General features: G+C 51.4%; 1 protein-coding gene across 5 annotated transcripts in view; it reads left to right on the forward strand.

Annotated features, from left to right (window-relative positions):
• Positions 1–20299, forward strand: part of EBF4 (EBF transcription factor 4) — a 57592-nt gene extending 37293 nt beyond the window's left edge. For 2 of the 5 annotated variants that reach the window (XR_003427206.1, XR_003427204.1), the window contains exons 8-17: positions 10697–10778; positions 11545–11662; positions 11762–11895; positions 11988–12114; positions 13655–13743; positions 13868–13933; positions 14031–14208; positions 14303–14491; positions 17596–19121; positions 19358–19402. Coding sequence is in view for 2 of the 5 variants with exons in the window: in XM_027078734.1 (XP_026934535.1) it covers positions 10697–10778; positions 11545–11662; positions 11762–11895; positions 11988–12114; positions 13655–13743; positions 13868–14208; positions 14303–14491; positions 17712–17793; positions 19046–19121; positions 19358–19389 (1270 nt within the window). In the remaining 3 variants the exon portion in view is untranslated. Of the gene's footprint in view, positions 1–10696; positions 10779–11544; positions 11663–11761; positions 11896–11987; positions 12115–13654; positions 13744–13867; positions 14209–14302; positions 14492–17595; positions 19122–19357 lie in introns of all 5 variants that reach the window. The other 3 variants (XR_003427205.1, XM_027078735.1, XM_027078734.1) reach the window with 3 other exon arrangements.
• Positions 20300–27087: the final 6788 nt, after the last annotated feature.

A 27087-nucleotide genomic window follows, 5' to 3' on the forward strand; every position in this document is an offset into this window, starting at 1 on the left:
CTGTCATAGTAATTATGAATCAATGAGTACCTGCTGTGGGGCAGGCACTATGATAGATGCTTGGGAAAAGATAGAGAAGTTTAAGCAATGATTCCTGCCCTCTGAAAGCTTACAGAGCAGTTGAAGAGACAAAATGTAATTACATAAGCCTTTACATAATGATAAGAGGAACTAGAGAACAACATAAGGCTTTAAGACGACACTATGGAAAAGAATTTCCTGCAATGATGGAAATGTGCTTCACTGACCAATATGGTAGTCAGTAGTCACGTGTACCTATTGGGCATTTGAAATGTAGCTACTGTGGCTGAGAAATTGAATTTTAAATTTTAGTTAATTTTAATTAATTCAAACTTAAATAACTACATATGGCTACCTTACTGGATGCCACAGCTCTAAGACTAAATATTTACTTGATTGGCCAGGATGACTGTGATATAGGAGTGAATGGGGAAAATGTCCTCCCATGGGAGGCCCACAGCTCTCCTCCTCTGACTCCTGCGGTTGGACAGGCACTGTGGTCTATGGATACTCCCTGGCATGTAGCTGTGTCTGGTGAACAGTGGATGTTGTACAGTGACACTGTTGAAACAGGTCATGTCTGAGCCACTTGGCAGAGGTAAGCTGTAGTCTACCCCATGGTGGGCAAACTTAAACCCCAATGCGTAGGTCAGGTACAACCTGACAAATGCAATTTGATGAGAAGGGTTGTGGGAGCTGTGAAAGAATCAGCCCCTCCTCCTAACCCAGTGGTCAATGTAACATTCATTCTTTTTCTCTGCAGCCACAAAACAAGCTCACAGTAGCATCTGTCTCCTTCTGTGCTTTCCAGTAGGGTCTCTTGGCTCCCATACTAATGCTGCAAACACAGCCTTGTGTCTAGGGCCCATTCTGGCAATTCCCCTTGGGGAAACTGAGGTCCTATAACCTCCCTGCTGGGTCAGTGCTGAAGTGGGACTGAGGTTTTCCCTCTTGCCTACAGAATGAACTGCACTTCCTTCCCTACTCCAGCCTTTTCAGAGCTAGGTGCATTTGATGGAAGGAGATGCAGAAGGGGTTAATAAGAAATTCCCCCATGTACCCTGGGAGTCATGTGGACTGGATGCCAGTCACAAGGACAAGGGTCCCCAAGCCACCCTTAATTCAGAGCAAGGACTTATGGGAGGACATCTGGGCAACTGGGGTCAGAGTGGCCCCCGTGCTGAGACAGGAGTAGAGCCGTGGTTAATGCCCCCAGAGGATATTGAAAGAGAGAGGGAGTGCAGGCATGAAGAGGCCTGGGGACTGTAATAGGTGGAGTGGGACGTGGCTAGTGAGTGAACTGTCTGCAATTTGAATGATAAATTCTCTCTATAAAGGGCTAGTCAGTGCTGGGGACTCGTGCCAACCTGGACTGTCTCGTCCTATGACTCGGAGCAAGGTCTCACCTCCTTCAGCCTCAGTCTCCTCATTTGTCAAAAGAAGCTGACGTCAGATGGTAGGGTTGTTGTAAAGTTAGGTAAGATGTATTGATGCGGTGCCAGCATAGTGCCTGCCACAATATTATCTCATCCCCCATCCCACCCTCACCCCAACTGATCCTCTTTGAGGGTAAGTACAACTGAGCCTAGACAGTAGCAGGGAAGTTTAGTTAGAGCCAGAGAAGTACTTCCTGACTCTGACCACACAGATGAGCAGGAGAGGAATGTGAGCCTCTGCCAGGGGCCCTGGGAGGTCTAAGCTGGGAATGGGTCCTTCTCTAATAGGATAGGGGCAACATTCAACCTTCTGTCTATTCTCTCTGCCCGGGGTTGCTTGGCACATTGTGGAAGCTTGCCAACCCCCCACCTCTTTGTCACATGATTCACAAATAGGAAGTACCAGGGTCTCTGGCTTTGGAGCCTGGCTCACCCACCCAAGGCCAGAGGAACACATGACTTCTTCCTCCCTTCAGTCTTGGGACCCCACCTTCCCCTTTACATCCCTAAATCACTCACAGGCACACCATCCTTCTCTGTGGCTTCCATCTGCCCATCCATCCCCTGTCGCCCAGCCCTCCTACTTTTTCTCAGTCCCTCCTCCTGTTCTGTTCTTCCCATGGAATCCAATATTCTGCATTCACAGAAGATTCCCCAGGCTGGGGGATGTGCAAGGGGTATAGGTGTATGTCTGTGTCCACACAGGAATAAACAGGCTTCATGCTCATGTGACCCACTGCTCCAGCCTGTCCCTGACACTCCACATGGGATACCCAGAGACCTCCCATTAACAGCCCCTTCACCCCTTCTTCCCTCCCCTCAGGCCCCATTAAGGGAAAGTAGAATCACCACCACTCTTCATGGGCAGCTGGGGGCCCCTTAGTAGTCTCTCCACCTCCTCTCCCCCTCTCCTCAGGCCCATGCCCAGCCCTGAGGTTTGGAGAGCCTAGTAAGTGCCCTATCAACATGTTAATCAAATTACTTAGGAGCTAAAATTGACGCTGTTCATTAATTATACAAGATTATGCTAATTGTGCATGCAAATGCATGCAGGGGAACAGAAGGTGTTCAGGCACATGGTGGGCCATTAGCATAGAGGATGGGGTGCGGGTGCATTGGCATGCTAATGTATGCGCCCCAGCTATTTATAGTCCCCCAGCCCATCTGCACTGCAGCCACCTCTGCCCCAAGTGGAGATCATGGTAGGGAGGCCAGGTCCAAGCCTGGCAGGGGTCTATGGCCCTAGGGATACTCAGCCTTAGCTGTTGCCCCAGGCCAAGGCCAGGAAGTAGCATGTGCCACCGCCACTGTGACCACCCCCACTTGGGCTTAGACTATCACACCAACCTCCTCATTCACCATCCTTTCCCTGGCCTAGGGCCTTTGGTGCCTCGCTCTCCTTGGAAGCAAAATGACTCTTCCAAATGACACAGCCAATATAAGGCACCTCCTGCTGACTCTCCATCACCCACAGGGTCCAAATCCTGCATGTTTTGGTGCCAATCCCCCAAGAGCTCTGGTCCATAGCTGCCCTCCTCAGTCTTGTCAGGCACCACTGGGCACCATGCATACCACCTACCTCTTGGCAGGACTGTTATTCCTTTTGCATGGAGGGCTCCTGCATTCTACTTCCCTTCAAGGAAAAAAGCCCCGAGTCCTCCAAGACCCAAAATGCCCAAGATCACATGCGACTTCTAGGACTTCTTCCACCTCTCCCCGCCAGAGTGGCTGCCGCAGATTGGCCAGTTATCCTGCTGTGCCCACCATTCTATCTTCCTGGTTGTACTTTGAGTTTTTGTCTTTCTTGCTGGATTTTCATTTCCTTAAGATCTTTTTCACCTCTAGATTCTACTGCCTGACATAAAAGGTGTTTAATACATCTTTTTTAATGGATTTGTTGAGTGAGTGAATGGTCCAGCAATCTGTATCCTCCTCTGTCCTTGAGCCGGGGACAGAGAGCAGCAGACAATGAAAACAGTGGAGAGCACAGACCCTGTCCCAGATGTTCCATTTCCTCTGAGGCTCATGAGCCCAAAGGTGAGGCCCTTTGGGGTGAAAATTAGGAGGACCCCCCTCCCCATTTCCCCACCACAGGCTGCTTTGCCAACTTTGCACTTGGAAATAAATTTCTAGTTTGACTCTGCCCTTTGCTCTCAATCTGCTTTCTCTCCCAAAGACTTCATAGGACACTTGCTTTGAACACCTGCTCCAACCCATGTATCTCTTGCAGCTCTTCCTCTTTCTAGGTCTATATTGTCTGATAGGGTGCCTATGAGCCACATGTGACTATTTAAGTTTAAATTAATTAAAATGAAATAAAATTGAGGGAGTTCCCTGGTGGTCTAGTGGTTAGGACTCTTTGCTTCCACTGCGGAGGGCCTGGGTTCGATCCCTGCTCAAGGAAATAAGATCCCACAAGCCGTGTGTCACGGCAAAAAAAAAAAAAAAATTGAAATTTTAGTTTCTCAGTCACACTAGCCACATTTCAAGTGCTCAAAAGCCACACGTGCACAGGGAACTCTGCTCAGTGCTTGTGGTGACCTAAATGGGAAGGGAATCTAAAAAAGAGTGGATATATGTATATGTATAACTGATTCACTTTGCTGTACAACAGAAACTAACACAACATTGTAAATCTACTCCAATAAAAATTAATTTTAAAAAATAAACAATTTTTTAAAATAAAATAAAATGGAAAGAAAATCCACCTGTGGCTAGTGGATATCATTTTTGGAAAAGTTCTATCAGACCGCATTTGTGATCTAGATTTCCATTTCCCTGCTCCTGACAGGCCTGTAGCTGCAAGCATCCTTGGGCTCAGCCCAGCTCTTTCAGTTCCTAACAGCTTTCTCTTTGGAAGCGCAAACATAATTTTAGCTCTAAGTAAGTATCTCAGAGTGATGTAGGGAGGGAAAAGCTGGTGAAAGTTCTGTGCCTGATTTTTTAGGATGAGATTCCTAGAAACAGAGCTGGAGATGGGGATTCTTGTGAAAGTGATTTATTGGAGGAGAGCTCTAGGGAGAAAAGGAGTGAGGGAAGCAGGAGCGGGCAGGAGAAGCAGCTTAGCAAGGAGACAGTCTCAGCTGGAGTCTAGCTTCAGCCTGATCCTTTGGGGAGTTTGAGTATGAATAGTACTAAGAGTTGGTCCTCCTTGTGATGTCGGTCTTTCTTTGGTTGTGGGCTGCTGGTGAGGAGCATATGCTTCTGGCTGAGGATAATTCTCGAGTAGGGGGGGCAGCTGTGAGCCATTTATTTATTTATGCATTTATTTAGCCACACCACGCGGCCTGCAGGATCTTGGTTCCCCCCGACCAGGGATTGAAACCGGGCCCCTCCAGTGAAAGGGCAGAGTGCTAACCACTGGACAGCCAGGGAATTCCCCAGCTGTGAGCCCTTTAATAGCCAACACTCACAGGAGCTGCGAGTGGGGGAACCCAGGCAGGCACCAACCCACCATGATACCTGGGCACAGCCTTCCAAAGAGCAGCTCCATCCCACTCTGCTCTCCACCCCCTGAGAACCCAGAGTTTAACAGTGGACTCACATCAATCATCTCCACATTTTCCTTATGTATTGAGTGTCTCTTGAGTAAAGCACTGTGCGAGGGGAGCTTTCCTTGTGCAATGGTGTCACACCTGAGAAGTTATGTGCAAGTCACATGTTTGCACTTGAGTCATATTCAATCCAGCATTTGCTTCTTTGGTATGGAATATTCCATTGACAAGGAAAGTCCATTTTAATTTCATCCTGAGTTGTGTTTACAGGGAGGAATAAAAAGCATTTATAGAAATGATTAGGAAGGCTAGACTAAGTTCAGGATGTGGCAAGGTAGGTGTGTGGGTGAACTGCTCTTATCTTTCACTTATATCATAGGCATCAGAGTCATGATGCATAACTTCCACCTTTTACATGCTTTATTAGCTGGATGACCACTGTTCAGAGCTCTTCATCTGGTCTTTTATTTATTGAACTTTTTATTATACAGAATGTTGAACATGTAGGCAGAATAGAATAATGAACCACATCTGTCCCTCACTGAATTTCAACAATGATCAACTCTTGACTCACGTTAAAGTCCTGATCTTTAATCCTGAAAATCTTCTCAGACTGAGGGCAGCTGTCACAATAGCCAAAGGCCCCAACTAGGACCTGAGTCTCTCCCTTGCACCCCTGATGAATTTGTAACCTCGAGGAAATCCCCATGAAATGGTTAATCTGGTCCCTGCACAGCCTGCCTCTCATGACTGATTTTGAAGGAAGGCTTGCTGCACTGTCCTGCATTGGCAGCCTCGTGGCTGGGGCAGGGTTGGACTCGAAAACCCCACTTACAGGGACTTTTCCATGACTCTTGTCAGTATCAGTGGTTCATAAAGTCCCGAGTTCGTATCCTGACTTTGGCATCTACTGTGACTTTGTAGCTTAGCCTTGCTGATCCTTGGTTTTCTCATCAGTAGAGTGGGAATGATTGCAGACGTACACCACACCACCTCGGGATTATGAGAGGATTAAATAAGATAATGCAAGTGGTAGGCTCAGCAGAGTTCCAGGCACTTGCTAAGTGCTCAATAGATTAGACTTGGATCACTTAAAAAATTTTTTTTGCCTAGTTTTGCATTTTATTTGTAATTCATGCTTATATTTATGGTGGTTTCTTCTAGTAATTCTAATGGCAGCTTCTAGCACTTGACCTTTCTATGAGGCCAAGATGAGGAGTCTGTGCCCCCAGAGAACCTTAAGGCCACAATAGAGATGGCACTGGGCACAGGTCATTGCCCCAACCCAGGGGGCATCCTAAAATGCTCACCCTCAGGTCAGCCAACCCTGTGGGCTGTGGCCCATCACAGCCAGGGAAAAGGGGCTTCCCCAGGCTCTCTTCCAGCCCCTAGGTGGTGGGAGGGGAGATGCTCAAAAACACTGGCACTAGGGCTCATCCAGGTTTGGGGGGTGGGGGGTGCTTCCCTGGTGAAAAGCAGGATTTTACAGGCCCTCAACAAAGTGCACATCCCTTCCTGCCTTAGGTCCCTGTAGGGTGTCCTCCTACAGCTCCCCTTCCCACTGGGTTACCTGACCCTCTCTACTTCCCAGCCTCCACATCTATCCTCTGCACAGACATGGCTTGAAGGATCTTCTGTCCCTCCTTCCTTTTCCCGACACCATTCTCATCCTTCCCGGACTGCTCTGGGTTCTCCTCCACCCCCCAAGGTGGAACAAAGTGTCACCCTGTGGTGCCAGCCTGTGGAGAAGTTTCCTGGACTGTCCTCACGTTATTCCCACCCTGGCCTTCCAGCTTCCGGGGGTGTGGATGGTGTGTCTGTCTCCCAGTGGTGGGGAAAGAAGGGCCCAGAGCCCCCTTTCCAAGGCTGAGGATAGCCAGGCACCGTTGGGAGGAGTGAGAGGTCTGGGCACTACTTCCAGGCACTCCTAGACCTGAACGGAAATCCCCGAACTCCAGGCCATGTGCTGCAGAATTTCAAGACTAACCTTGGAAGACAGGACCCTTTGGGTGCTACTCACCCTTTTTAAAGCATAATATTCAAAATGTTAGAAGTATGATTCTCATACAAATTATTACTGAGCGTGTGTTGAGGTTTTCTGTAACTTATTAATGAAGGAACCAGCAGAATGACAAAGCTGGTTCAAAGAAGGCTAAGAGAAACTGATATAGACAGTTGAGGAAAGAGTTGAGAAGAGAGAGAAGGAGGGAGGGAGGGAGAGAAAACAGGATATGTGAAAAATACTTGAATAAGATTGCCAAGTTAGACACAAAGCTAGTTAATGTCCATAGGACAATAAAATTGTAAGCTTTAGGGCTCATTTCTCTACCAAACAGAAGTTATTTATTTCTCCCAACAAAAATCATTTGCACCTTATCAGTTTTCTGCAAATTAGCACCTAACTTTATAGAGTCTGGCCCCAATTAGTAGCAAATATTAGTCAAAGTTTTTTCTCCTAGAGAATCAGCTAACTCTTAGGTGGCTTTGTCAGCGTAATACTCTGGAACAGTACTGTCCAATATAAATATGATGTAAGCCATTATACATTTGTCATTTAAAATTTTCTAGTAGCCACATTTTAAAAAACAAAACGAAACTGGTAAAATTAATTGTGATCATATATTTTATTTAACCCAAGATATCCAAAATATTATTTCAGCATGTAGTCAACACCAAAAAATTACTAATGAGATATTTTTACATTCCTTTTTTCCTAAGTGTTTGAAATTCAGTATGTATTTTATACCTACAGCAATTCAGACTAACCAAATCTCAAGTGCTCAGTGCCACTCGGGGCTGGTGGCTGCCATATTGGATAGTGCAGCTGTAAAGCAGTGGTTCTCAAACCTCAGGGTGCATCGGAATTACCTGGAGGGCTTATGAAAACACAGATGGCTGAGTCTCACCCCAGGAGTTTCTGATTCAGTGGTCTGCAGTGGGGCCTGAGATTCTGCATTTCCAGCAAGTTCCCAGGTGATGCTGCTGCTGCTGGTCTGGACACCACACTTTGAAAACCACTGTTCCAGAATGACTTTGAAAGGACTCACTGTCATCTTTTTGCCTTATTTTCAAGTTGTAGGTGATTTTGCTTAACAACCCTGAGACTGGTGGTAGGGCTGCAGGCTGTCTGCAGTGTTAGCATCGGCTTGGCCTGTGACTGGGTGGGTGCCGGCTGGTCACAGCCTCACCGACTACCATCTGGTGGTGGGTGAGATTTCAGCCACCCTTCTTCCACCACTGATGGCATTGACTGTGTGCAGCTCTGAGCTAGAGGCTCAGGGAGAAAGAAAAAGAGGACTGACCGTCAGTATCCCCCACAGAAGGCCCAGGCCTTGTGTGGCTGCTTTTTACTCAACACCACTCTGCAGATAATGCCAACGAGGCTCAGAAACTGAAATGTCCCAGGACAGGCCTGCATAGATGGAGGTACCGGCAGGGCCCTGAGGTTCTCAGAGAGGGGTGGTCTCCAAAGCCTAGAAGGGCCAGAAGAGGTTGGCCAGACAGGGAGTGAGGATTGGTGTGGACCCAAAGGACAGATGCAACCTGTACTGGGAAGGGAGGGGGTAGGAGACCTGCCAGGCAAGGGCTGCAGGAGGGGATGACAAGGGGGACCCTCCAGGGGGAGCCCGGATCCTGCAGGAAACAGCAGCCTGAGGCTTTGGGAGGCTGAAATGAAGACAGGATCGGAAGGGACCTCGGCAAGCATCAATTGCTACTCTCCTGGTTCATGAATAAGGAAGGATCCCAGAGATGTGAAAGGATTTACCCCAGGCCACACAGTGAGGCAGTGCCTGGAAAGCCCTCATCTCCAGCCACATCCCAGGGTTCTGCAGGTTTGGGAGTGGGGTTGGGTACAGAGGGCACGTGTGTGGTGTCTACACGAGTGTGCACTTTTGGGGGTCACATGAGGTGTCTGCGCCTCCAAATGCTCTGCGGGGGTGTATGGAAGGTCTACACTACATGAAAATATTCTTTGGGTGGTGTCCACTATGGATGAAAATGCGTGCCGATGTAACATCTCTATGGAAAGGGAACAAAAAACGGTTCCCAGAAGGGTGCCCATTGTGTGGGGGAATATGACAGGGGCTGAGGGGGTCACAGGCAGAGTGCAAGGGGAGATGCATCTCCAGGAAAGTGACTGCTGCCAGCTCCCAATGAGGGACGGCCCCCTTGGGACACCTCTGTCCAGGAGTGGTGCCCACCCCTCCCAGAACTTGGGGACCTCCTCTTTGGGGACTAAGCTTTCAGAGCTTGTAATAAATCTGATTTCATGTTCGTAGAGTTTGGAGGCAACTCTGATGAGTTAAATGGATATACATATCTGGAGTTCAAGACCAGGGGGCTGATAAACAGGCAGCTGCTGGAGGAGCTCATAGAGCGGCCCAGGAAGCTGTGCCATGTGCCAGGACCCCCACAGACTTTAGCCCAGCACACTACAGCTTTGCAAAGGGCATCTTCCCGGATACTCACAGAGTCCTGTAGGGGTGAAGGCAGATTACTGATAGTATCCTGAGTTCATGAAGAGTACAAATCCAGAGTATTATCCATGGTTACCTCACGGTGGGGTGGCAGGGCCAAGGCCTTACCATCCGCATCAACTGCCCGGAAGGACTGGAGGATCAAGTTCTCGTGTTTGTCTAAAAAGCAGTCACATCGCTGCATATACTGTGCTTTTTTCTAATTACCGTATGTGAAAAAGAAGGTATTCACCATGTAACTGTACGGTGTGTCTGACAGGTATACCATGTGTGTATGATGGCTACACGCTCTGTGTGGTTAGGTTTTTGCTATGTGTATGAGGGAGATCTGTTTGCGGGGGATGTGCCGGGGCAGGGAGTCTATTGTGTGTGAGAGGGATTTGTTGTAGGGGGAACCTCTACATACAGTACATTATATTTTACCGTAATGACGGTACAATATTTGTAATGACTGTATTCTGGGTAATCATATACAACATAAAAATGGTACACTAATGCATACACTCATATTCTTTCTGTGCATATACTATGTAGGATGGGCACACACTGTGCATGATGGTATAGATTCTGTGTGATTAGCATACCGCATGTGTGTGATGAGTCCAACCTGATGTGGAGTACATATTGTGTACGCCTCTGTGAAGGTATACCCTGAGTGTGGTAGGTCTACATTATGTGTGATGGGTGTATCTTGTGAGTAGTAGTATATAAGGCATATACAGTGTGGATATAATGGGTATACTGTTGTAAGTAAACATCTTGTGGCTGATAGGTGTACTCTGGGGGAAGGATACACTATGTGATATGGATGCCCTCTGTGTGTGATGGGCATATACTATGACAATCATACATGGTGTGGGTTAAGTTTACAGGTAAGTGGGAGTACCTGCTACATATGGCGTATATAATAATTCATGAGTACTAGGTATATATAGTATATATAATGGATGTATTCTCTAGGATGAATATACTGTGTATAGATGTGATGAGTATATACTTTGTGAGATAATTAAGCACTGTGTGATCTGTACACTGTGGAGGTGGGGGATTTTCTGTATAGGGAAGTTGTCGTTGGGACAGGTCTACTGAATGTGTCACATGTACCCTGTGTGTGTGCAGCTTAGGATGGGAATATGGGGTATGTGCCTCGTGTGAGCAGGCAGAGGGGAAGTTACCCTGCTGGGAGAGGGCGTGGCAGGAAGCAGTTGGATCTTGATCTGTTTCTAGAACCCCCAGACCCTTGAGCCCACCGACCACACTGTTTCAGGTTCTTCCTCAAGTTCTTCCTCAAATGCAACCAGAACTGCCTAAAGAACGCGGGGAATCCCCGAGACATGCGCCGCTTCCAGGTGGGTCTGAGGAGAGTTCTCCCCTGCAAACCTGCCCTATCCTGATGGGGCAGCCAGGGAGGCTGTGGCCCTGCCACCCTGAGAAAGGCCCCAGGGACAGACCCCTGCACAGACCAGTGCTTTGGAGCCTGGTGCTTGCTGGGGGTGGGGCAGCTCTGTCTCAACTTAAGCTGGCTGCCAAGGGAGGCTTCATTAGAGTCCCACTTAAGGAGATGCTAATTGTGACATTTTTACATGATTAACAACCCAGCTAATTTGCATAGCGTGAAGCAGAGAGCAGCTGCCCTTAGCACATCCCCAACCTGCACACCCCGCCCAGTGAAGGGTAGGGGGGAGAAGGAGGTAGCCCCAATTTCCTCCCAAGAGCGGGGGCTCCTGCTGATGGGCTCTCAGGCCAATGCTCCCCCTCCATCAAAACACTCACTCCCATTCCTGCCTTGGAGCGGTAGGGGTACAGCCTGTGGTACATGTGGGTGCAAAAACAGTAGCCACTCTGCCCAAGGAGTCAGAGATTTTCCTTCAGGGCTTTTGATTTTTCTAGCTCCTGGAGATCAGTTCCCCTGGGCAGCCAGAGATTGTGCATTTGAGGGTGTCACCTAACCCAGTTGGTCCCCCTCCCACCAACTCAGCTCCAGAGGGGCTGAAGCTCTTCCCCATGCCAGTGACCCTGAACTACAGTATCCAGCCACCGGCCTCAAGTTGCCAGTGCCCCCCAGCAGTCCCTTACTGGAAACCCCAGCCAGGCTGGCCTTGGCTCTCCCCACAGGTGGTGGTATCCACAACGGTGAGCGTGGATGGACACGTGCTGGCCGTGTCCGACAACATGTTTGTGCACAACAACTCCAAGCATGGCCGCAGGGCGCGCCGCCTGGACCCCTCCGAAGGTCAGGACCCCCAGGCCAGCCCCGGCTGCCGCGGGCCCAGCCAGCCCCAGTCCCCACCTTGGCATGGGCCCCTGACCTGGCTCCTCTCCTGCCTCCCAGCTGCCACCCCCTGCATCAAGGCCATCAGTCCTGGGGAGGGCTGGACCACGGGCGGCGCCACCGTCATTGTCATCGGCGACAACTTCTTCGACGGGTTGCAGGTCGTGTTTGGGAACGTGCTCGTGTGGAGTGAGGTGGGCCGCTCCCGCCGGTCTCCCTCCCAGCCTGGGGCTGGACCCTGCCCTCGCCGGGTCAGAACCCGCAGGCCTCCCCTCTCCCCTCGCAGCTCATCACGCCCCACGCCATACGGGTGCAGACGCCCCCACGGCACATCCCTGGGGTGGTGGAGGTGACCCTGTCCTACAAGTCCAAGCAATTTTGCAAGGGAGCCCCCGGCCGCTTTGTCTACACAGGTAAGGAGTCAGGGGGCTGAAGGGAGGCCCAGGGTTGTGGGATGGAGCCCCACGCCGCACACACCAGCCCTGGTGTAGGAGTCAGCGAATAGCCAGGCCCCCTAAGCCCCTGCTGGCACTCACCCCACATCCCAGGACACCTCCTCTCCGGACCTTCTTTCCCTGTGCTTCTGTTTCCTTCCCTGGCCTCCACGTCCTCAGACGCCCTGCCCGGACATTCTCTCTGCCTCCGGCATTCTCCAGAGCAACTCCCCCCACCCCCTTCACCTTCTGCACTCCCCAGTGTCTAGAACATCTCCACAGGGAGATTTATTTCAAAGATGCCCCCAAATAGCTTGCTGCTCCCCAAATCTTCCCGGTTGTCTTGGTTCCCCCAAGCCACCGCAGGCTTCACGTTGCATGCACATGAACACACATACACACACACCTTGCATGAAGCCAGGGCGAGAAGTTAACACGAGACAGGAGTGTAAGCTACTCCTGAAGATGTGGCTTCATCCCCCTTCCCAGGTCTATCTGACCACTGGCCCGTATCCTCTCCACCTCCACCATCTGGCACTTTTCCCCATTCCCCCACCCCACCTAACAGACATTCACCAAGCCCTTCAAGGGGCACTGGACACTCAGTAGTGACCCTACTTACTGTCGGGGAGCTCCAGTGTAAGAGTGAGGGGGGAACACAGGGAACACAGCATGAGGTGGGTAGAGTTACACAATAGAGGAGCTAGTGGTTGTCAGAGAAAACCTCCAGGCACGAGTGTGGACTAAACTGCTAAGCTGGAACCAGAGGGGTGAATAAGGAGGTAGAGATGAGGAGGAAAAGGCATCCCCGGAGAAGGAATGGCAAGTACGAAGACCGGTGAAGGAGTGCCTTACGTTTTAGGGGAAACTAAAGGAAATTCACTAAATCTAGAGTTGGAGGTGGAGAAGGTAGGTAGGGCTTTGAGGCTGGTCAGATAGGTCGGGGCCAGGCTACAGGAGGAGGTGAGGAGGAGGAGGAGGGCTTCAGGAGCCAGGTCAGGAGGCTGCAGCGTCCTCCCCAGAGCCCTGGGTGTGGGGCAGCCCACTCCTGGGACACAGGCATACCCTTAACGGTCAGGTGCCGCTGAGAGGCCACCAGAGCTGTGATACATGAAGACTGTTGGGTATTTTTTTTCTTTTTTTATAATAAATAATTCACTCCTGATAAGACCAAATGCAGACAAAACTTTCCAGTCCTGCCCCTAGGAATACTGAAGCTAATATATACACAGTTGCCTTTTTTCTAATCACAAATGGGATCGTATAGTGCATGTGTGTTAATGCCAAGCAGCTGGCACAGGGCCTGGCTCAGTAAACATTTGTTGAATGAATGAGCAAGAAAGGAACTGAGGAAACTTCCCGAGCCTCGCTGACCCGAGTGCCCGGAGTTTTCCGAGAGGCTTGGGCTGGCCTTGGAGGAGGTCTGCAGCAAGGCTCCTGGACTGGTTGCTGGCGGGCTTGGCCCTGCTCTGGGGCCGTGCCTGGAGGGGCGTCCTCCAAACACCGCCCCTCTCCCCAGCCCTGAATGAGCCCACCATTGACTACGGATTCCAGAGGCTACAGAAAGTCATTCCCAGACACCCCGGAGACCCCGAGAGGCTGCCCAAGGTACTCAGAGGAGCGGGGCGGGGAGAAGGGTGTCCGGTGGCCGAGGGGAGAAGAGGCGGCTCCCGGCCCCTCTGCCGCCCCCGGGGCCGCCCCTCCGTCCGGCTGTTTTCCTCCTTGCCCCCAGGAAGTGCTGCTGAAGCGGGCGGCCGACTTGGCGGAGGCCCTGTACGGAGTGCCCGGCGGCAACCAGGTATGGCGCCTCCGCCCGCCTCCCCGCGCCGGGCCCGGGGCTGCCCGCTTCCCGGTGCCCGCGGCTGCCCCGGCCGTGCCCGCTCTTGTCTTCGCAGGAGCTCCTCCTGAAGCGCGCAGCAGACGTGGCCGAGGCTCTGTACAGCGCCCCCCGCGCGCCCGCGCCGCTCGGGCCCCTGGCCCCCAGCCACCCGCACCCCGCCGTCGTGGGCATCAACGCCTTCAGCAGCCCGCTGGCCATTGCCGTCGGGGACGCCACGCCAGGGCCGGAGCCGGGTGCGTCCCGCCGCCCTCGCCCTCCCAGCCGCCGGCGCAACTCGGACTGCCCCTTCCCTGCCGGCGCGCGCCCCTGACGGCCGCTCTCCCGCAGGCTACGCGCGCAGCTGCGGCAGTGCGTCCCCCCGCGGGTTCGCGCCCAGCCCGGGCTCGCAGCAGAGTGGCTACGGCGGCGGCCTCGGAGCTGGCCTCGGCGGCTACGGGGCGCCGGGCGTGGCTGGCCTCGGTGTGCCCGCGTCCCCCAGCTTCCTCAATGGCTCCACGGCCACATCGCCCTTCGCCAGTGAGTGTCCCCTGCCTCCCGGGGAGTGGGGGAGGGACCAGGCCCCGGGGAGCAGAATGGGGCTCAGCCCAGCTCCATCCTAGCCTATGAGGGGTGGGGGGAGCTCCTGTCACCTGTCGCATGAGCACCGACCCTGGCCTTGCCCTCAGAGGCAAGGGCAGCCCTCTCTGTGTTCGACCTCTCTGTGCCTTTGGAGACCCAGCCCTCAACCCCGGAGCCGGGGCACTTCTTGCACTTTTAGTTCTCTTTGCTGACAGCAGTTGTGCACATCGCTTCTAGCCTTCCCCTCCTACTGAAACGAGCTTTAACACGGGGACATCCTGCTTAAACCTAGTGGACCGCCAACCTTTCCAATCTTATGCCAGGACTTCAGGAGGAGGGCTGGTGCCCCCTGCCGGAAGCCCAAGGGAACTCAGGGCCCAAGAAAAGTAGGTTTCCACCTGGCCCCACGCCCCCCAGGAGAGGCAGGGGCCTGAGGAGGGAAGACGTGGCTCCCAGCAATCTGGTTGGGCAGAGCCAGAATTCTGTGTAGTCAGACACCTGGACTCACAGTTTGTCCAAATCAGGAGCTGTCTGACATTCAGTTTCCTCTCTGTAAAACCAGATCAGTACCACCTGTTGCCTAGGGTTGTTCTCAGACCTGAATGTGCCACTGTGCATAAAGGGCCCAGACGCAGTTCAGAAAGAGTGTGTGAATTTACATCCCAGCACTGGCTGTGGGCATTAGCCGTCTTCTGTCTGGCTTCTTGGGGTGGGCAGCTCAGAGCTGGGTGGATGGGCGACAGGGCGTTTATGCTTTTACCATGCACTGCCCTCGAGTCCCTCCTTCCAACAGCAAATTCCAGAACAGCCTGTCTGCAGGTTCTTATAGCTTAGCTATTCAGCAGACATGTTTTTAAAGCACCCAGCTTGGGGGATGGCTCCACCCCTGCTCACCTACAAGGAGCCTCCCCCATCAATTGTAAGAGAGATTGCACCTTGAGTCCTGGGAGACGCTGTTGTGCCAGAGGAATGGGGAAGGCTGGCCAAGAAGGCTTTTCCTGCCATTCCTTCCCCTGTCCCCTGTCATATGTTTGCTATTGATGAAGACCAACATATCTGGCACCTGCCTAGCCTTCCTTCCCATGGCCTACATCCTGAGTACTGCTCTTTTTGGCTGTAGGTTTGAGTCTGGCTCTCTACCTCTGGCCTGGGCTCAGTGTTTGGGACCAGAAGCCCCGTGTTGCTGGTGTCCACACAGACCATGACCCTCCGGTGTCCCCACCAAGACTCCCGTCTCCCCTTTGCTCAGGGCAGGCTCCACTGCTCCTACTTCCCTTCAGTTCTGGACAGTATTCTTACCACCTCTCTCAGGGTGCCCCCCCAGGTCGAAGCTGGTGGAGTTTGGAACACCAGCCCCCCTTCTCCGCCGCACACACAGTGCAGTCAGCAGTGGAGGAACACACTGCCCCAGTGGGCAAAAGTCAGCCACCCGGGGTCTTCCCATTCAGCCAGGAGATCAAGAATTCTACAGCTGCTTAAGCCTCACTCCAGCATCAACTGGGGACACCCTGGGCTGGCCTAAGGGTCAGTCCCATCTGGTGGGATTGCCCTGTCCAGTCCCCATCCACTCCCCCTTGTGCACGACGCTTTGTGGTGAAGCTCCAGTGGGCATCATTCTCATTGAGTTTGCCAGGACGTGCCTGTAATGACCTCCGGAACTGTCCCTGCCAGAGGCTGTCTGCTCGGACCTCCCCTCTGTCTTCTGCTTCAGCCGCCAGCAGCCCTGGACTGAACCACATCTCCCAGTACTACCCAAGCTACAAAATGCGGCTGTGAGCTCTGGGCCTTGAGAGATACAGTACATTTTCTGGCATTTATTTCAAGCCCTCCATGGAGCTCCATGGGCCTCATGAGCTAGCAGTCAGCATTGTCTTAAAAGGAGACGGTGATCCATGGGGTCGAGTACATTTGGAACAGGGGCAGCTGTTGAAGGCATCACTGTTCCAAAGGGGGTGGGTGGGGGGTGTTCTGATACCAAAAGCATCTTTCTCAGGCTGCTGGTTTCTTTCAGGAAACCCCCACCCTCATCCCATTGCCCGCTGCCTGGACAACACTCAAATCACAGACTTATTGGTCTTTAGAAGAGAGAGGCAGGGAATTATGTTCAGATGAGGTTGTAGAAAGGGGAATCCAGAGATGGCCTGGGCAGGAGCCCCCAGGAGAGGAAGTTGCAAGAAAGGGGCAGGCGAAGGCTGTGTGCAGGAGGCTCCCTGGCTGTTCCCAGGAGAGCAAGCCACAGCCATGGGGGCTAGGGGGTTAGGGAACAGGAAGATCTGAGGATTTGGATCTCTGTACCTTTCTTTAAAATTGACCTGCTGGAAGAGGGAGATACAGGAGGCCTCCAGGACCAGGGCTGAATGTGATGAGGACCTGCATTAAGCTGGAAGAGAACAAAGTTTCGGGGGTTGGGGGCAGTGTAATTGGTAAGGGGAACATATTTGTGGGGGGAGTAAGGGTTCTTGTGTGAGCTGTGATCCTGGACAGAGGGGCCTTATAACAAGAGCCTATGTGTACCCCCCAAACTTCGTCCCTGGCCACTTGCCCCAGCTCTGCTATGAACCCTGACCTTTGACTCTAACCTTGATGCCCCAGGGCCCGTCAGTGTTTCTTAGTGTCTCAGAATTCCAGTGGTTTTCAGCAGGAATCCTAACCTGTTCCATTTCTTGCTCATGCCTCATCTTTGCGGGCACCTCTCAGTATCTGGTTTTGTTGGATGTTCTGGTTTTGCTTTCGTTTTTTGGGTTTTGTTTGTTTGTTTGTTTTTAACCTCATCTGGCCCTATCATCTCCAATGCTAAGAAAGGGTCTCCAGAACCCCCAAAAGGGCAAATGCTAGCCTGCAACCCCAGAGGCTCCCAGCCTGCCTCCAGACTCTACCCTGTACTGGTCTCCCCAGGACCCTCACAGCCCCCAGTGTGGGCTGAGCCTGGCACCCAGATCAGCAGCCCACACAGGGCATACTTCTCATGCCAGGGCAGCAACCGAGCTGCTCACTCTGGTGCTGTCTCCCTGTTGTGTCTCCCACCGCCTTCCCTGCTGCGCCTGCCCCTCCCCGCCCTGGAGTCATGCCCTCTAGCCCCCCGCTGGCCACTGCCTCCTCTATGTCCCTCCCGGCGGCTGCCCCCACCACCAGCGTCTTCTCCTTCTCGCCTGTCAACATGATCTCCGCTGTCAAACAGAGGAGTGCTTTCGCCCCCGTGCTGCGCCCACCCAGCTCCCCAGCCCAGGCCTGCCCCAGAGCCCATGGAGAGGGGCTTCCAGGTGAGTGCTCCGTGCTGCCTCGCTGGAACCTGGCAGAGCAGCTGGGCCTGCGCAGCCCACTCCATCCACATCTCACAAGAGCTTCAAGCCAGGTGACCAGTTCTCCCTGGGGGTTGCAGAGGAGGGAGCTCCACAGGGGTTCAAGGAGGTCCATCTGGACCCCACTTCCCTGGGCCTCATAGCTTGGTACGGTCTCACTCTGGACCATCAAGGAGACAAGAATACCAGTTGGAGAAGGTCTGGAAACCACTTCGAGGCCTCATCCAGTTGAGCCCAGAGTAAAGACCCAACATGCAGAGCTGGAAAAACCCCACCGTGGGCTGCGTGCCTTTGACATGTACCTCCCTATGTCCACTGGAGGATAGCATACACCACTGTGAGAGACCAGGTCACTTGCTGGATGGAGGGGGACTGACCTTAGATAAGGTTTAGCCCAGCTTCTCCTTCCCCATTTTACAGATAGGGAATTGAGACCAGGTCACCCCTCCTGCAGCCCATTAGTGAAATGATTGTTATTTGCCATTTATCAATCTCCTCCAAGTCAACATCCAACTTAAAGCCTGGGTTCTGACCAGTAGTGTATATAGCAAGTCAAAAAGAGTTGCATCCCTTAGAATAAGATGATTCTTGGGGTGGGCTTGTTAGGTGATGCTCTAGGATAACTCAAAGTGGAACACAGTTATATTTAGCCTTGTTTCCAAGTTTTGGATAATTTTTCTTAAACTAAGTGTGTCTGGATCTTAAAATGCAGGGAATAGGAAGGACAGAAGGCCACCAGTTTCTCCTGCAGCAAACCATGGGAAGGGGGTTAGAAAGAGGCAAGGGTTATGGAAGTGATGAATTTCGTGGGGGTGTGGGAGGAAGACATGCTGCTACCGCTGCATTAGGTATCTGTACTCCTGGAGGCTGACCTCTTCCCTTTGCTGTCCTGATACATGGCCGTCTGCTTCCTCACCTTGAGACAGGCCCTCTGAAGGAGACAGGCTGGGAAGAAGAGCCCAGAGTCATGTCTCTCGATTGAAGAAACTAGGAGGTCAAGGGCTTGGGGCTGTACCTCCTAAGAGGTCTGGGGGGCACACCTCACCTAACTGTCTGCAGTGCTGGGCCTAGGCTAGGACTGGGGGTGGCTGACTACCTTCAAGGCTCTTGATAGTTCTGCCCTCAAAAAGTGCCATATGTCCTGCATGCTGCCCCCAGTCGAGAGGGGCACAGGCTACACATGGCTTATGGCTCCCCTGCTTGGTTACTGCAGACCAGCCTTTTGAAGATTCTGACAAGTTCCACTCTCCAGCTCGGGGGCTTCAGGGCCTGGCGTACTCCTAATTATGGTAGGTCTCTGGCTGAGTCTTGCTTCCCTTCCTGACCTTGGATGGGCTCTCTCCGAAAGCCTTTAGCAGGGATGGGGAGTTGGGGTCCATGTCTCCCTCCAGGGCCCATCTAGACAGCTGTCTGGGCCACATAGCCCAGCCCAGTGGCCCAGGCTGAACAAGAGGCGAGAAGTGGCTTCCTGTCCCCTTGCAGCCAGCCTTCCTACAGGACCTTCGTCTTTTCCTCTCCCCACCAGGTCTACAGGTGTCCCCACTGAGCCCGGACTAGTGGTCCCTCCAGGATTCACGCCCATGCCCTGGATGGCAGCACAGACAGATGCAGGGACAGGGCTGCAGGCAGACCTCAACCCACAGGCCTGAACAGGGAGAGGCCTTCCTCCCTGTGCTCAAGGGCTCCTCAGTCCCACAGGTTTCTCTCACCTCCCTTGAGGCTGGTTGGAAGCCCCAGCACTGTGCTGATGCTCTTGTTAGGAGAGCATCCCGTGGAGGTGCTGGATGCCCGACCTCACTTGCTGGGTCGGTTCCTCTGGAAGAGATGGACCTTTTGCAGACCAAGGGCATCTGGTGACAGGAGCATGGGATGGGGAGTATGATAAGGAGCTCAGGGAGAGGTGGCCTGGGGATGTCCTGTTTGCGTCTGACCCATCTCAACCATCCCAGCATCCCAGCTACTCTCCAGGACAAGGGGTGGTGCCCAGCAGCCTCAGGAGGCCTGCCTAGGCTCCCATGGAGCTTCTGACAGCCACTTGATTCTGTGGCTGCCCCACTTCCTTTGAGTCCTGAGCACTCACGCTTGCCACATCATGAATCCCGGTGGGGGCTTTGGGCATGAAGGGTGCAGAAGAGGAGGTGCCAGGCCCCCTGGTTGTGGATCTTGCCCTCAATGGATGTCTCATGGACTCTGGCCCCACACACAGATGACTGGCTGGCCCCATAGAACCATGGAACGAGTCCAGCTGCCCCTGGTCTCATACTCTGCTCTGCTGAGGTTGGAGAAAACAATAAACACAGGTGCAGGTGGCCACCCAGCCTCTCTTGTCTGCTTCCTTGGTGTGGGTCTGCCTTTCTCAGCAGCTCTGCAACTCTGAACCATGTCCCTGGGCAGCCTTCTTATACCTTGGACTTTTTCAACAGCATCAGAGTTCAACTGAGCAAGTATTCCCTGCCCCATATCTGCTCTTGGGTACTGAGTTGGGGGGTTTGGGGAGGGGTGGGAAGACCCAGGACACGGGCTCAGCCCTGAGAACTCTGGCTGGGAGCCCATTCTGGGCACTGAGGACTCAGTCCCCCAGCTGTCTGAGCAGGACCAAAGTTGGGGGTGTCAGAAGGACATTGCTGGGAACCAGAACAGAGCCAACTAAATACTACCCAGATGTACAGAGGCTCAGGAGTGAAATCCTTCTTGACTGGAGGCTGCTGGGTGGGGCAAATTTTGGCTCCTAGGATTGCGTGATTAAGTGACACCCCAAACCTCCTCCCTCCTTCCCAGGCCTAGGCACTTTCCATCTCTCCTGTCTCAGAGTTTGGGAGGATGGGTGGTAGAAAGGCAAGATTCCTAGGCTCAGCTACCCAACTTCTAGGATGAATCCCAGTTATCCCCCTGAAACGTGTTGCCTAGACCCCAAAGGTCTAGCTTTCTGACACTGGAAGCCACTTTTTTGATGCACTGTCCAGAGATCCCAGGGTCCAACTCCAGGCCTCAAGCTTCCTTTTCTCTCCTCCCGACAGCAGTCCTTTGCTCTGACCTCTGGAAACCTGTCCTTCCCCAACCCATGAGCCCATGCCTTGCAGCCCTCTGGACAAATAATACTTGCCAAGGCAGATAGGCTGGCCCTGTCCTTTAGAGTCCTCCACTTTCCTCTCTTGTGTTCCTGCCAATACCTGGGATTCATCTCACCGGGGCCTGTGATGAGATAGCCTCCTACCTAAGAATCCTGCTTTATTCTCAGTGCTCGCCTGGCCTCCCCTCAGTTCCTGCCTTCAGCCTGTGTTGCAGAGCCCCAAAGCCTGCCAGCCATGCCCTGCTCCATTCAGGCTCCGAGCAGTTTCCACGGTCCAGGGCCCTCCCAGGTTGATAATCTGCTGAGCTCTAATCTGTACCAGATGCAGGTTATTACCGGTTCCTGGAATGGGTCAGGTGCCGTGGTTGGTATAAGTAAGGTCCTAGCCTAGTGACAGTCCTGAGGCCTTGTAGACAAGACAGGATTGATTGGTTCATGGGGACTGACCCCTGCAGGTGCTGGACATCCCAGGCCAGTGGTGGAGGTTCTAACCTTGCCCCAGTGCCTACGTTCATATCAGTCAGAGTGGCATCATGCACCCGGAATGGAGGTCGTCTTCGTGTGGATTCCCCCAGGAGCAGAGCCTGAGACAAAGATTTGTGCTCAGAGGGTTTATTTGGGAGGCAATCTCAGGAAGCACCAGTGAGGGAGGGGGGAAGGGAGGCAGGGAGAGTAAGGAAGCCCAATACAGTGTGCTTGTGAGCAAGTCGCTCCTGTGAGTTTTCTGGAGCTTAATCCCACCAGGGAACTCTGGGAAACTGTATAAAACACACGCCTCAGAGATTTCCCACCTGAGGGGCGAGGGAGCTTGTGTACTTACTTATACACCGACTTCTGTCAGTCAGTGATCAGAAGCTTCCGGGGGCAGCAGGAGGGGAGCACCACCTTCCTGGAACTTCTAGGTGGCGTCGCAGGTGGTAACAGGCCCCAGAAGCTAGAGAAAGTTCTCAGGGGAAGAGATGCAGTGCTGGCAGATGGGGTCAGACAGGTGTACACTGAAGAGGTAAAGATGAGGGGGTCTGGATGGGGCAGAACAGTGTGTACTGGAGGTGGCCCCGGGCCGTCAGCCTGTGGAAGAGGAAGTTTTTCCTAGTTGAAGTAAGTATGAATTTTTCGTCATCTGTAGGTCCTGCCTTTCCTGGGACCAGGTGACAGAAATTCTGTTCAGACTGTTTCTAGTTGAGGTACCAAGATGCCAGGTGACAAAGGGGCCCTTCCCAGCATCAGCCTACTGCCAGGCTTTCTTTCCACAGGGCCGATGGGGTGGAAGTAAGATGGGGGTCAGATACTTGGTTGCTTGACCTTTAGAGAGAGAGCATCTCCCAGGAAATCCTCTGCTTCCTTCCCACATATGTTTCCCAGCAGAACCAGGCTGCTGTGCCCTGCATCCTCAAGCAGCCTCTGGGGCTGTACTTGGCTCAGACAGGACCCACTGTGGACAGGTCTCACTGACTCAAGGGAAGCCCAGCAGCAGCTTTGACCAGCCCTACTGCTGACTGTTTTGCAAAACGTCCTCATTCTTCCCATTCCTGCCCTTATTGGCAGGGCCCTTATTTTTTTCCAAAAAGAAAAATCTCCCAGGGAACTCTTTGGTGGTCCAGCTCTTTCACTGCCGTGGCCTGGGTTCAATCCCTGGTTGGGGAACTAAGATCCCACAAGCCACACGGTGCAGCCAAAAACAAAGAAAAAGAAAAATCTCCCAGAGAAGTGGAAACTGCTATGCAGTGCAGAAAGGATGGTCTTTTCAATAAATGGCATTAGGTCAATAATGGATATTCATAAGATATCCATTATATCATATTCATATCATATGGATATTCATAAGACAAAATGAAACTTGACCTCTACCACATACCGTTCACAAAAATCAGTTAAGATGGATTGTGGACCTAAATGTGAAAGTTAAAAAAATAAAGCCTCATGCCCTTGAAGATAAACTAGTAGTTGTTTGCCAGAGTAACCTCTAAAGTCTATTTCCCCCGCCATATGGTCAACTTAGAATGAGGCAAGCATTAAACATGGTTGAGGTGGTTCAAGTGGACCCCCAAATCTCTTTTCTCTTCCCGAGGATGATTTCTCCAAATAGGAAAAAATTCACAGATCACACACAGTGTCTTTGTCCCCTAGAAGAGCCAGGCTCTTCAGTGATTCTCAGAAGCTCCTCGCTCTTGCACCTGGGCCGGCCACCCTCCCCTCCCTGTCCACACCTTTGCACGTATACCCACAAGCTTCCTTCCTCTGCTGCTATTCCAGTACACGGTAACAACACCCTTTGGGTGACCGAAGGGCATGAGCCACCTTGAAGCCACCAGCTTTGAAGTCTGGTGTTCATAAGAACACCACACCAGACAAGCTCTCTCTCACCAACCCCAACATGAGAGCCCTCCTATCACTTGTTTCACACTCCCTTGCTCTTCACTCTCATTAAGGGATTTTTTGATAACTAGAATTTCTTAGTTGAATGTAGTCTAAGTTATCAATCTTTTCTTTATGGTTAATGTTTCTTGTATCCTTTTTAGAAATCTTCACCTACCCCCAAATCAAGAAGATATTTTTTATGTAGCTATAATTTATTGCCACATTTAGTGTATTAAATTGTAACAGGTATTTCTGATTCTTACTCCCCACTTCTCCCTTAAAAAAAAGCATTTGTTAATTTAGCATACCTCCCTCTGTCTGTTCCATGAAACTAATTTCTTTTTTTTTTCATCTTTATTGGAGTATAATTGCTTTACAATGGTGTGTTAGTTTCTGCTTTATAACAAAGTGAATCAGTTATACATATACATATTTTCCCATATTTCTTCCCTCTTGCGTCTCCCTCCCTCCCACCCTCCCTATCCCACCCCCCCAGGTGGTCACAAACCACCAACCTGATCTCCCTGTGCTATGAGGCTACTTCCCACTAGCTATCTACCTTACGTTTGGTAGTGTATATACGTCCATGCCTCTCTCTCGCTTTGTCACAGCTTACCCTTCCCCCTCCCCATATCCTCAAGTCCATTCTCTAGTAGGTCTGTGTCTTTATTCCTGTCTTACCAAGAAGATACTTTGATTTTTATATATGGTGTGAGCTAGGGGTCAAGTTTATTTATTTTTTGTATGGATAGTCAACTGGTTCATCACCATTTATTAAAATGACCATCTTTTCTCCACTGCAAGTCAGTGGCACCTTTATCATAAATTAAGTTTCCATATGTGTACGGGTCTTTTTGTCTACCTTTATACCAATTCCACACTATCTTAATTTCTTTAGATTTATAGTAAGTTTTGATATCCAGTACAGCAAATTGTTGAACTCAGTTCTTCATGATTATCTTAGCTACACTTGGTCCTTTGCATTTCCATTTGAATTTTATAATCAATTTATTAATTCTTTGTGTGTGTGTTTTGTGGTACGCGGGTCTCTCATTGCTGTGACCTCTCCCGTTGTGGAGCACAGGCTCCGGATGCGCAGGCCCAGCGGCCATGGCTCATGGGCCCAGCCGCTCCGCGGCATGTGGGATCTTCCCGGACCGAGGCACGAACCCGTGTCCCCTGCATCGGCAGGTGGACTCTCAACCACTGCGCCACTAGGGAAGCCCAATTTATTAATTCTTTAAAAGCCTCCTGCATTTTCATTGAGATTGTATTGAATTTATAGATCAGTTAATGGAGAATTGATATCTTTAAAATGTTGAATATTTCAATCTATGAATATTATGTATTGTTCCATTTATTTAAATCTTTTAAACTTCTCTTAACAGTATTTTATAGGCCTCTGGGTGGAAGTCTTACACATCGTTTATTTTTTCCTCAGTATCTGATTATTTTATGCTGTTATATATGATATCATTTTCTTAATTCCACTTCCTAGCTATTTGTTGTGGGTTTATAGAAATACAGTTGATTTTTGTACAATAACCTTGTATTCAGCAACCTTGCTTAGCTCACATATAGTAATACTTTATCCATAGATTATCTTGGATTTTTTTTTAATTAATTTTTTGGCTGCATTGGGTCTTCATTGCAGCACATGGGCTTTCTCTAGTTGCAGCGAGCGGGGGCTACTCTTTATTGTGGTGCACAGGCTCTAGGCGCATGGGCTCAGTAGTTGTGCTCACGGGCTTAGTTGCTCCGTGGCATGTGGGATCTTCCTGGACCAGGGATCAAACCTGTGTCCCCTACGTTGGCAGGCGGATTCTTAACCACTGCGCCACCAGGGAAGTCCCATCTTGGATTTTCTTAAGTTGATAATTATGTCATCTGTAAAGGACAGTCTTATTTCTTCATTTCCAATCCTTATTTCTTTTCTTTCCTTTTCTTGCCAAAATACATCACTGGTGCCTTCAATACAATGTTAATTAGAAGTAGAGTTAGTGAGTAATTTTATTTTGCTCCTGATCTCGAAAGGTAAACTTCTAACATTAAGTATCATGTTTGGTTTTAGAGCATCCTTCTATTCCTGAGTTCCTAAAAAAAAAATTTAATTATGAATAGATGCCAAATTTTATGAAATGCTCCTGTGCATACATTGAGAAAATCGTGTGAATTTCTCCATTATTTTGTTAACGTGCTGAATTACATTCATTATATGTCTAATGTTAAACCACTGCATTAACTGCATTAATTGTATGCTTAATGGTACACTTCCATGTCTCCTTTACCCAGGGTATACCATTTGTTAACATATAGTTCCATTCTCTCTCTCTCTCTCTCTCTCTCTCTCTCTCTCTTTCTGTCTCTTTCTCTTTCTTTATCTCTATCTCTTTCTCTCTTTGTGCTACTCTCCCAGAATGTACCCATTGGTCCTCACCTTCCTCATTTCTCTTCAAGAAGCTAGGTTTCTGGGAAACAAAATGCAGAGATCTGAAGACCACTTCAGTACTTCACCCTGTCATGATACCTTCTGCTGCCTTCTGGGAGAGGGGGAGGGAAAAACACAAGAACAAAAGCAAATCAATCTCTCACTAAGTCATTCTACCTCGATTCTAACCTGTCTGTCCTCAGCTGGACTCTGAGCTCTGGGTCTCCTCTTTTGGAGTTCCAGAAAGGTGCTCGTGGACCGTCTGTCCAAGAGCCCCTACCTCCACTCACTTCTCAAAGGGGAAGGTGTCCACCCCCACTCCCAGCCCCTCCTTGCCTCAGTCCTGGCAGGGAGCACAGAGAGCCACCCCCGGGTAGATGGGGGTGAGGGGGGCAAGTGCTGGGATTAGAGCTGAGGGGACTGCCAAGGGGAAGGAGGGGTGTTCTGAGTCCATAGACACCCCCCACTGGAGACAGACTGGAAGAGACTTCATGATTCTAAAGATATAGAAGAGGCTTCCCACCAGGGCAATAACAGAAACTAGACTGTTTCTGCACGACAGAAAAAGAGCCAAGTGTTTAAAAGGGGAAGGAAAACACCGTCAACAGCAGGTCTGTTATTCCTTGGGGCCCAGCATCCTGGCATCTTGGTTCTCCAAAGCCTTTCCTTCCTCATTCCCTGCCAGCCTGGGAGTGAACGCTGCCCCTGAGAGACCCTTCGCTGTGCAGTGGGCCCCTCGAGCTGGGCTTCCAGGGTTCCCAGGGGAGGTGTAGGTGCCTCTCCATGGCTAGGGTGTAAGGGGCTATCCATCTAGCACCATGGCCAAGGACCACGCTATAGTGGGCAGCCATCCTGTGAGTCCAGTTCCTGAAGGCCTGCCTTAGGGTGGAGGGTTGGGCAGGAAAGCCCTCTGGCCTGCGTCCCTGCCCCTGCTGCCTCTCTTGGGGTTCCCCCAACTGGGAGCCTAGCCCCCTCCACACATCCAACCCCTCACCCAGAGCCTGAGTCCACCTTCCGGTGGGTGGAGGAGGGTCTGGCCACTGAGGCTGGCACCGACTCAAGCCCAGCCAGCTTTGGCTTCTGTGGCGAAAGCGGGTTTGTCTGGGCTGCTCCCCAGGCCCTTCTTGGAGCCGGGCCCAGAGGGCCACCTCGCCAAGACAAACTGTGGCTGCCGCGTGGAATGTGGTCGAGTGGCTGCTCAGCAAGCCTGAACCCGGCAGGCCTGTCAGTGGTGCCCCCGCGGTTCTGCAGTGTGGAGCCCTACAGGGTCCCCAGGGTCAGGTCAGGCCAGGCCGGGAGCAGGTAACAAGAGGCTGCCAGTTGTAAAGCAACTATACTCCAGTAAAAATTAATTTAAAAAAAAAATTGGCTGCCAGGCATCGCTCTGTCCCTTTTTGAG

This window comes from Aethalodelphis obliquidens, unplaced genomic scaffold, assembly GCF_003676395.1.
Source record: "Aethalodelphis obliquidens isolate GAN/ISIS:26980383/991018 unplaced genomic scaffold, ASM367639v1 scaffold42, whole genome shotgun sequence".
Taxonomy (NCBI): domain Eukaryota; kingdom Metazoa; phylum Chordata; class Mammalia; order Artiodactyla; family Delphinidae; genus Aethalodelphis; species Aethalodelphis obliquidens.